The following is a 10,615-nucleotide window of genomic DNA, read 5'->3' as shown; positions in this document are numbered from 1 at the left end:
AAAGTCAATAAGCTTATACCAGGATTTTTAACCTGTGACTTGACATGACGATTTATATCAACTTTGTGAAAAAACTTTGAATAATGCATTTTTGTATAAAGTGAATTGTTATCACTTTGTACCTATTATTACATCTGAGTGGGGAAAAAAACTGATATATTTTTAGCATCAACAAAATGTTCTGTTTCATCTAATTTGAAAATAAAAGAGGCAGAGAGGATGGGAGAGAGAAAAATGCAGCAGCCCTATTAACAATTCTAAAAGGACAGCTCCTACGTATTTATTGTTGAGGACAACTTTCCTTTTCATCTTCCACAGCTGCCTTTAATCCTCTGCAGAAAGGCACTAAATTGAATTATAGAAATACTTTCCTTGTTTGGTAATTGAGCAGTGTCTAGGGATGAAGAATGGATTACTGCCAGTGCAACAGTGGTTTGCACACTGATAAGCGGTAGCCTGTGAAATTAAGTGAGTTATAGATCATGTTATATTGCAGGCTGCACACAGTTCTGCAGAGGCTGTGGGGTAGGGCTGTGTTGTTTTTACTCTTCTGCTTCCTACACAGTCTCTTCAAAAACAAAGCAGAGGCTAGCACACATGCACATGATGACATGTCGGAATCTTTCAACATGATTTACTAATGTGGTCTTCTTAGGCTGGACCATCACTGAGTAAACACTGGTGAAAGTCATGACAGCATTAGGGAATACACATACACTGCCCTCCTTCTCTCAGTCAGTGTTATTCTGTTACATGTAGTAATGATTAAATGTCATATATGCATATGTGTAAACTGTAGTAGCATGTTAGTCCCACCAATTCCTGTCCTTCCCTGTGCAGTGAAGACATTACTTATGAAGCTGCAGCAGCGACTGGTGTGTATCTATCGAAATTGTTTCTCCACCTCTCTGCAAGTAACAACAACTCAGTGTGTTTGACCAATAAGAGAATATTCTCCAGAGTTCATGTTGAAACTATTAATACTGTTTTGCAATGAAACTTGATATAGAAATCTTTGGTCATAACTTTGGTCATATTTTAAACATTAAAATTGAATTACTTAAAAGTTGGCTCCATGAAGGCTGTGTATTGATCAGCAGTGTAAGCTGATAATCAAGGAAACTAAGCTGCTTTCCAAAGCAGTGGGAAAGACTGTTTTGGCAAGGATAAAAGCATTTTTGACTCCTCATAAAGTGTTTAGTCAAACAGGATGTACGCTTGTAGGCTAGGCTATTAAGTGGCCTAAATCCCTTAATGAGGCCTTTACCTGTTCTTTAGATGGGATTTCATGAGGTGTTCATAAAAACCTGTGACAGCATATTCACATCACCCACACACACACTTTAGTTATGTCCCTCACTTGTAAATCGCTTTGGATAAAAGCGTAAATGTAATGCGAAAAGTGTGTTACATTACATATATACATATAATGTAATGTAAATGTATATACAAACATATATACTGTATACATGTGTGTGTATATATGTATATACATACTGTGTGTGTGTGTGTGTATATACATACTGTGTGTGTGTGTGCGTATAGTTATTGGATTTAATGTGGCTGATTAGTATATGAATGCACTGGTAGCTGTACAGCTGGAGAGCATTACAGTTTGGATTTAGTATTGATGGTTAACTTTTATTATCAATACGGTAATTGAATAGAGTCAAACTAATAAATAACTTGTGGAACTGTTTGGCAAACAACATTACAAACAGTTGGTTAAGTGGCAGCAAATGGAGACACATTATTCAACATTCATAACTAGTGTAAAAATAAAACTTTTTTGTGAACTGGAAAAGATATCTGCAAAAGATAACGCATAAACATAATATACATAGCATATTATTCCAAATAAGGTCCATCTTTGCTTTCAGTCAAAGCGAAGCTTCCGATTAAACAGGAGAGCCTGATACATTACATACAAGGTAGTGATATGAAAACTTGTTCATGATGGATAAAATGTACAGCTTCACAAGTGTTCCGTCTGCGGCTGCAGCGTTGTGCTCTTTACCACCTGAAGGGAGAGAAAAACACTCAAAGTACAAAGAAATATAAACACATACAGGTGTGTGCACAACCGTCATACGTTACATTGAGGCTGACGCATGTGTTTGTTTAAGACATTTAATGTCTGCCAGATCCAGCTGTTTAACTGACCATAACATTTGATATAGGTTAGAAGAATACTCACATTATTGTGGCTCCATCTCTATGTCCTGCAGGTCTCTGATTTAATCCAGATGACAAAGAGATCCATTAGGATGACTTCAGTAAAATGGAAAGACCAATCATTTTTAATTTTATATTTCAGTATGTTCTTACCTTGAGTTTGTGTAAGATCTTGATCTGTGAGGGTTGTGAGTTCTCTGTTAAGGACAAAAAAAAGACATTATGAAATGAAACCAATGCACACATAGGGTGAGTAACTACAGCGTGAGTGACAAAGTAACAAACACCTCATTTTATTACATTTTGAAGTGACTACGGTAAATCACTTGATAAAATGCTAGAGTTCTAACTCATGAAAGAGCGAGAGGCAGGCGACTGACAGGGTTGTGTGCGAAGGTTGAGACAAAATAACTGTATTTTGCCATAATTTAGGAAAGATATGACAGAGTTGGAACATACTGAGCACATAAATGGACAGGCCAGTAGAAGGTAATTCTGCAAGAAGTAGAAAAGTCTCTATGAGTGATTCAATATTTTTTTCCACTGTTAAAACTTTCATTATTATCATTATTGGAATCTGTTATAACCGCTGTGAATCCAAGCTGCTGCCACTGCCTCCATTCTCCTTGACCAAATAAACTTTTTATAACCACCTTTCAAGTTAACAGTGAAAAGATACATTTGTAAAGTCCTTGGTAGTGTGATGTTTATGAAGTTATTTTGTCTCACCCCTGTAGACAAACCAAAGCAAGATCTTGGTGGGTGGGGTGTGACCCAAGGTGGGTCACAGGCCATGAGGATTTCAGTGAAAATAAATATATTCTTTGAAGTCTTTTCAGTGTAGCACTTAGGGATTTGGACTCACTGCAGGCAAACTGTGCAGTAGTGATGGGAATTCCAGGTCTGCTGAAAGAGGCAGCTCTGGAGACTAACAAGAGTCGTATGTCTGGCTCCTGGTTGAACCTTCATTCAGTTATGCGCTTGCCTCCAGTAAAGCTTTGATATTAACACTGCCATATTGTCCAGAAATTATACAGATGGACAGAGCTTGCATGCATCAGAGACAATTTACAGACAAGTTATTTTTTGAACTCACTCAACTTGTTTCAGCCTATATATTTAGACACAGTCTAGAAAATGTTTGACCATCTGCCTTTGCACGGGACACTAAATTCAACTACATGGACTAATTTGTTTGTCTGGACAGGATTTCTCCTTGCACATATACTCAGAAAATGTAATAGACCAGCTGCATACTGTAATTACACTGTTCATTCAGCTGACAGACATGAGATGGCGTGGTAGTTAACTGTATTGGCCAATGCATGCTTCATGGCGACAGAGCAAATACGGAAACCAACATAAACATGCCAGTTCTTAAACAGAATATTCACAGACATGCATCTGCCCAAAGTAACGTGTGATTTCCAACGTTGTCCATTTCCTCACACAGCATTTAATCTCATGCATTCCTCTGTAGTCACACATTCTCACTAAGCGCACAGATGATGTTAATTAAAGTCAGAGAGGGTTTACTGCTTAGATCTTAGGCTTTTAGGGGCACTTGGCAGGACAACATTTACCCACACACTGTGGCAGAACGGAGGATAGTCAGGAAATAGAATTAGCAGGGTCATAGACAAAATCTGCGGGGGGAAAACATGGCTTGCAGGATATCAATAGCGTGCCACAAGTGGAGCATGATCCACCTCATCGAGCATTTTAATGTGGTTAATCTCTATCAGTCTATGGTATTCACTGCCAGCCATGCAGCATCGCTCCTGATGCTGCTGATATGTCACTGCGTGCAACTGGCCAAACAAGGATGTAAACAATCAATAGGCCTACTTCCCGAACAAGAGGTCTGTCCTACCTGCTCTCCAAAGCCGTCTGGTCTTGGTATTCAAAGTTCAATCAATCAACTCTGAACAAGACAGGATCAATTTATGACAGAACCCAGTGCATTTCTTTCCCGTCATCATTTACAGGAATCAGCTGCAAAAATTTGGTGTGATTTGGCTTTGCATCCAAAACCCACTGATGTCCAGTGTTGCCCGTCTACCTGGTGAATATTCCTTGTTTGTCCACTGATTACCTTGCTTAGCTTTTGCCTAATTCTGTTCGCCTGCTGGTGATTTAAATGGAGATCTGAACACCTTTATAAAACAAGCTTCTGACTAACAAAGTCCTATTAGTGCATGGGTTTAGCAAACTGCAGAACTTCTATCACAATACAGCTGCTTGCATGTCCAAACAATGTGAATGGAAGAGAGAAAGAGCCTCTAAATAGTAATTTTAGTGTGAAGAATCATCCCATATTAACTTAAAATAGTCACTCAAAAAGAAACATTTTCTTGCCAATTTATTTGTGAGACTTCACTTCTAGTCTAATGTGATAACTGAGAACCTATTCTCTGCCACCCATGTGATCAAAATCCATCCTGCCATTCAACGCAAGTTTGTGCAAGGACAAAACACAATGTGATACTCCAACTCAGTGGTTTAGCACTGTCACCTCCCAGCTGTGGGGGTGTTTCTGGGTGCTCCATGCATCGTCTTGAAGCTACTATACTGATGTTACAGAAAAAAACATATGCATCAAATGCATGTTCGGCATTAGCAATCCTCCTGCAATTGCTTGACCAAAGCGCTGGCCTCAGAAATAGAGTTAGTCCCCAATGCTCAACTGACATCCCAATGCTCCTAAATATTTGTCGAGGTCAGAAGCAGTACACAAATTTCTCCGTGAGGATTAAAGGATAATCTAACTTGACAAAGTGAACACTACACGTGGCCAAAGAGCGGCTTTATTTACCAGTAGGCAGAGTTTTTGACTCTTCTCATAAGCAAAACCTTTCCCAGCTTCCCTATTAGTGCGGTTTCTTTAGAACTCTCATTAGCCAGTAGGGAGCTGGTTACTACGTGACTATGTTTGATTTTTTAAATGGATAAAAATGTTTAGGAAGCATGCCACAGATTGTTCAGAGACCTATTATAACTAAACCAAGGCTGCGATGAAATTCAACAAATTGATGTTTCTGCTTTTTTCCCCCTTTTCATCACGCACTGTGCTGTTAGCACGCCTGTTAGCATATTATTGCTTTCTAAAAAGCCTATATTTTTACCAGGAGTACTCTGCAGCTGGGACTGTTTCAGTGCCTTTATTTTATGGGGTTATTTAGCTCTTATTACACATTTGTGTCTGTTTCATGTTTTTAATAGTACATAAAAACACAGCAGTTACAGTATTCATTTGTGAAATAAATTTGACTAATTTCATCTTAAATAATATTATGACTTCGCATTAACGTATAAGGATGTGGAGGGGTGGTACTTTTGCAAGAGGAAGCGCCGCAGAGAACAGAGGCAGGCTGCCAAGACTATTTTATTGTAAAATGACTGGAATGCGTGGCTAAACTTTATTAGGTCACATGTGATGTAGGAATTAACAAGGCAGAGGCATCTGTACCTTTTGTGTGATCAGACAGTAGATAGTTAGTATGAACAGCAGTCCTCCGCAAATGGAGGCGATGATGAAACCAAGCTTGTACAGGTCTCTGACCGGTCTTCTCAGTGAGGCCTTCACTGACTTTCTACCATAACTGTCTGTAGAAAAAGACAAGAAATCTGTGATCTGGATAGCCCCTGATATCTGCATAAATAATCACAGCACTTTCCAGGCAATTGAGGTTCTGACCTGTAAAATGTGTGGGTGACTCTGTGGATAGCTCTGTGGTAGAGTCAAAGGTTTCTGTGTATTCGTGCTGACATCTCCAGTCTACTGGTGTATCGCTGGTCGTGACCAGCTCCCAGTAAACAGACAGCACCTCTGAAGCCCGCTGCAGTGCCTCTGTGGGAGACCCTCTGTAGAGCATCTCAAAACTCTCTGGCTTGTCCTGCCGTATCCAAGAAACATAATTTAAATATTTATCTCCATGTGCTGGGCAGTTTTTTTGATTGATCCGAATTATTTCGAACATGTTAAAATCAAAATGAAATATACCCAAACAAACAAACAAAAACATCAGCAGACACATCAGAATCCCAGTAAATAATTCAGATAACGCAATCCATGCTTCCTCTTATCACATATTTCTTTTTCATGTTTTATATCCTAGAAAATGTAATCCTTCACCCCTGAGAAATAAGCCGCAAGTGCACCAGTCAAAAACACACACTCACCTCGACCTCTTCATTAATCTGTGGCACACATTTCTGAGAATATATGTTGAGGATGAGCGCTCTCAGAGATTGAACATAGTCATCATTGACTGAACCCCGGCTATATTTGAAGTGGGTGGTGAGGAGCTCCAGGATCCAGGGTAAAGCAGCTTTTACAAAGCAACATTTGCTCTGTGGGAAATCAGAGCATGAGGTAATAATCATAAGAAGCACGTACAGTTAATGGAAAGTTTGAATCAATGCTCTCCGAAGGCAAACAGTAACAATAAACAAATGTTACCTTACCAAACTTCTCCGTTCTATGAATGTGTAGGTTATCGAGCACCCGCTTCTCAACTGGTTATCCATCTGCAGAAACAGCACATGTTGTGTAGTGTGATCAATGTCTCTACTTTTGCATCAACAGCTGTTTCTAATGTTGTTTCAACACCTACCAGATGCCTGACTGTAAGCAGGTGCTCCCTAGTGATGGAGTGTCTGCATGGACCAGGGATCTCAGCCATATTCAGAGGGAAGCTCAGGAACATAAGCACACACAGACACTTTACCTGCAACTGACACAAACATACATTATCTTCTCACCCCTTAACACTTCAAGGAGGGTCTGATCCACAGATATTTACTCAGCTGCAAAGTGCACTAGCCCACTGGAAATACTCAGACATTACCCAAGTAGACATACTCAATGGGTTGTGCAACCTAAAATAGCAAAATGGAGCAAATGCTCTCAACCACAAACCCAACAAGGGCGACATTAAGAGTCAATGTGGTAATACTGACATCAAATATTTCCATATGAATGCACTCCACATAGCAGTGTGATCATCTTTCTTTTGTAAGAGAGGAAAGATGATCTTGTAAATTATTTTAAAAGGAAAACCAAGTTCAAAGGAAACTCAAATGGAATTCCCTCCTAATTTGTGCCATACCAGTATAACAGCAGGCATCTGAGCAATTCTTGCCTTTCCATCCACAATCTAGTAGTTCATGGGTAAAAGCTGTTCAGTTGTAGTAACAACAATAGTTTCTTTCCCACTTGTGTGACCTCAGAGGAACCCACCCTGGCGTTAGATAAGTTCCAGCTATGGTCAAATAGTGCCATCTACCATGAAAGCATGGTCAGAGAGCGCAACATGCATGTACTCCGCCTGTAGCCAATGATGTCTACTACCAAGCACCTTTTGGCATCTGTAAGAGTAAAATGGGCTCCAGATGGACCTAATTCTTCTACTCGGGTTTAAAACATGGTGACAAGCATATGTTCCCAACGCTGTGGGCAATGTGTGTGCACTGGAAGGTATTCTGTGATAATCATCCTCTTGACTTGACCTGTGAGTTCAATGCAGCTTTTGCAATAAACAGTTCAGACAGATGCCAGCAAAACACTGAACTGAAACAATAAAAGATGATTTATTTGTTGCCTGGTCGACTTCTGAGATGTATTAAGGCACAAAGGACAATTCTTTGAAAGCCTCCAGAGACCAGAAGTATTCTTTTCACATTTTGCCGTCTGTTCCTCATATAATGCTGAGCTGTACAGTTTAACTCTTGTTTGGGTTTTTGAATTATATTAACATAAACATAAGCAGGTCCTGTAGATTAAATGTCATGATTCACCATGAATCTAAGTTGCTCAATATGTGCACGCCAATCGATTGTCGGGAACTGAAGGAAGGGAAAAGGAAAAATCTTTTGCCATTATGGTTTTAATCAACTATTAAAGCAATTTAAAAAAAATAATAATCTTGAAAAAGTAGCATTTGAAACAAGGAGGATTTAAAAAGTGATTCTCAAAGTAAAACAAGATGCTACGTTTGAAGTGAGGGACTATCACACCAGCCGCCAAGTCTTATTGGAAACCCATTTGATGACTGATGATGACACATAATCTGATTAATGTAATCTAATAAAACTATTGATGTGACTGGTATGTGGCAAATGCAGGAGCACATGATGCAAATGTAACCTATCACATGATTTGTTTTCTCCATGCTGTCCATGATATGTATGTAGGTCAGCAAACTGCACAATCAAGCATCAAGCTTCATACTCTCACTACCACTTGCATGTTCTGTTCTTTTCTCGCCTTGTACTCAGTGAGCTGTTGGACTTTTTACTGCCGTGATTGTAGAAAAGTTCTCACCTACCTTAGCTTTGCTCTGAATCAGGGTTGACACAAGGATGGTCATCTGGTAAGTGTTTGGCAGTGGAAAACACCAGACTCCTCTGTCACACACATTGAAGCAAAGAGATCCTTTTCATAAATTCAGTTCCACTCCACAGAAAGGAATTTGCTGTTAAGTAAATTTGACACTTCGTCATGTGGCGCTGGTCTTCAAAGCATTGCCTGATGTGCTCCTCCTGCACAGAGTGAGTTCAAACTGAGACTAACTGTCTCTGCTGACAGACAGCCCTTTTTAAAGACCTCCCATCTCACTTCTGTTTGACAAGATACAACGTCCTGGTCTCTGCAGATGTGTTTTAACAAATTGGTTTTGGGGTTGTAGATTGGCTGAATTTAATGTATAATCTGGTCAACACGTCTGGCGAGAGTCTTCATGAAGAATTATTAAAAAAGAATAGAAAAAAAGAAAAGAAAAAATAGACAAAAGGACCTTGTGGGAGCTTTAAGAGGGTGCTGGTAACATCTGTTCTTGTTCTTGAAACTCTATCCCTTGAAAGCAGCTTGCATTTAAAACAGTGTTCCGCATACGAACCCTCAGAACAAAAATTTGGTCCAGGGCCATACACCCTTGCTTTCCTCCGTAAATGCTACGACTGAGTGGACACAATTGAGTCAAACGGAGCAAGAAAAATAAGACGCACTCAACACTTCAGCAGAAGATCTGCACATCACTGTGGGTGTCTGCAGAGGCTGACGGAGGCATGCTGCTTGAGGAATCCTGAACTTTATATTTTATTTTAATTTTTTTTTTTTCTGTGATTTTTCTAACTGGATTTATTGAGAAAAAGTGGGTGTGTGCTACTATTGGGAAGACCTGACCAAACCAAGGAGAGAGAGAGAGAGAAATACACACACACACACATTCACACACATTCACATAAACGCCTTTATGGGCTATTTTTGATGGGGATTCGTTCTCATAACAGATCAACGGACTCAAACAGAGAACATAAAAACATTTGGCCTGGGATCTATTAACACAGGAAGTGACTTCTTACACTTTGTATTGTGAACACATTCCTCTTAACAACATCACTCATGTATCTGAATCATTTATTGGTGTCATACTGTGGAATGTAGTGTTGTTTTTCTAGTTTAGAATATGAAATAACTGGGTGCATGTGCTCAAGCAGAGTACTAACACAATCTTGAGGTTACTACAGAGGGAAATTTTAGTTATTAGTTACGTTGGAGATTAACCTCTTACATACAAACATGTGATAAACAAATAAAATATGATGCATTGTTGGAGGTTAGACAACCCAACAGCATTAAGAGTAATTCAAATTAGCTCCACCTCAATAAGCAACAGCATTACATTGCTACTCATATTACAGCATCAACAATAACAGTCTTGAAATCTAATATATATGTATTTTTATTTGTTTGCACGTTAAAAGATGTTATTACATAAGATGTAATATGTACACAAAGACATTTATATAAATGCACTTTAGCCTTCATATACTCATGAATTTAGAGTAAACAAAAGCTTGTGCAGGAGAGGCAGGAAGGTGACAGCTAGAAAGTGTAAAGTTCAGCACTATATTATGCAGTACTCTGTGCCATGTCCCTTCTGCCACAGGAAAATTTGTATTTAACAGTCAGTGCCCATCTGTTTCACATAAACTTCTTTTTTAAATTTTATCACTACTACTTTTCTGTATTTCTGTGTTTTTCTGTCTTTTCAAACATCATGTTTTCTGTTCTGTAGCACAAAATGTCCAGAATAAAACTCCGGGGGTGGGAGGGGGGTTCAAGTTATTGTGGATAATAACTTGGATTATATCCACAATAATTTGACAAACTGCTGACATTTCTGGAATTTCCCCTGGAGTTCCCTCTGATTAAAATGACACAATCGACAACATTTCAAATTAACACTGCCTTTTTACACATTGGCTTTTGTACATATTAAACAAACAAGACATCATGTCTTAATGAGTGAGCTTTAGAGTTGGTGCCAGGCTGATTCTGTCACTCTGGGACACAGTCAGGCGAGCTAATCATCTGCTAGTTCCAGCTTCATACTGAACTGACAAATATAAGAAAGCCTTCCTTATCCTCTCATCT

General features: G+C 39.1%; 1 protein-coding gene across 2 annotated transcripts; it reads right to left on the bottom strand.

Annotated features, from left to right (window-relative positions):
• Window positions 1–7: 7 nt before the first annotated feature.
• On the bottom strand, window positions 8–8,903 carry LOC111217308. Of its 2 annotated transcripts, none has more exons than XM_022739107.1 (9): window positions 8,505–8,903; window positions 6,792–6,911; window positions 6,643–6,705; window positions 6,358–6,528; window positions 5,873–6,071; window positions 5,645–5,781; window positions 2,329–2,372; window positions 2,198–2,232; window positions 8–2,020 (listed from the first exon to the last, which is right to left on the bottom strand). In XM_022739107.1, the coding sequence occupies exons 1-8, from the start codon at window positions 8,544–8,546 to the stop codon at window positions 2,199–2,201; spliced, it is 810 nt and encodes a 269-aa protein (XP_022594828.1). In that variant the 5' UTR covers window positions 8,547–8,903; the 3' UTR covers window positions 8–2,020; window position 2,198. The 2 variants fall into 2 exon arrangements, with proteins under 2 accessions (XP_022594828.1, XP_022594829.1); XM_022739108.1 differs by having other exon boundaries at window positions 6,792–6,905.
• Between the last annotated feature and the right edge of the window lie 1,712 nt (window positions 8,904–10,615).

This window comes from Seriola dumerili, unplaced genomic scaffold (assembly GCF_002260705.1).
Source record: "Seriola dumerili isolate Sdu_G_001 unplaced genomic scaffold, Sdu_1.0 BDQW01000043.1, whole genome shotgun sequence".
Lineage (NCBI taxonomy): Eukaryota > Metazoa > Chordata > Actinopteri > Carangiformes > Carangidae > Seriola > Seriola dumerili.
This window is presented reverse-complemented; position numbering and strand designations above follow the sequence as displayed.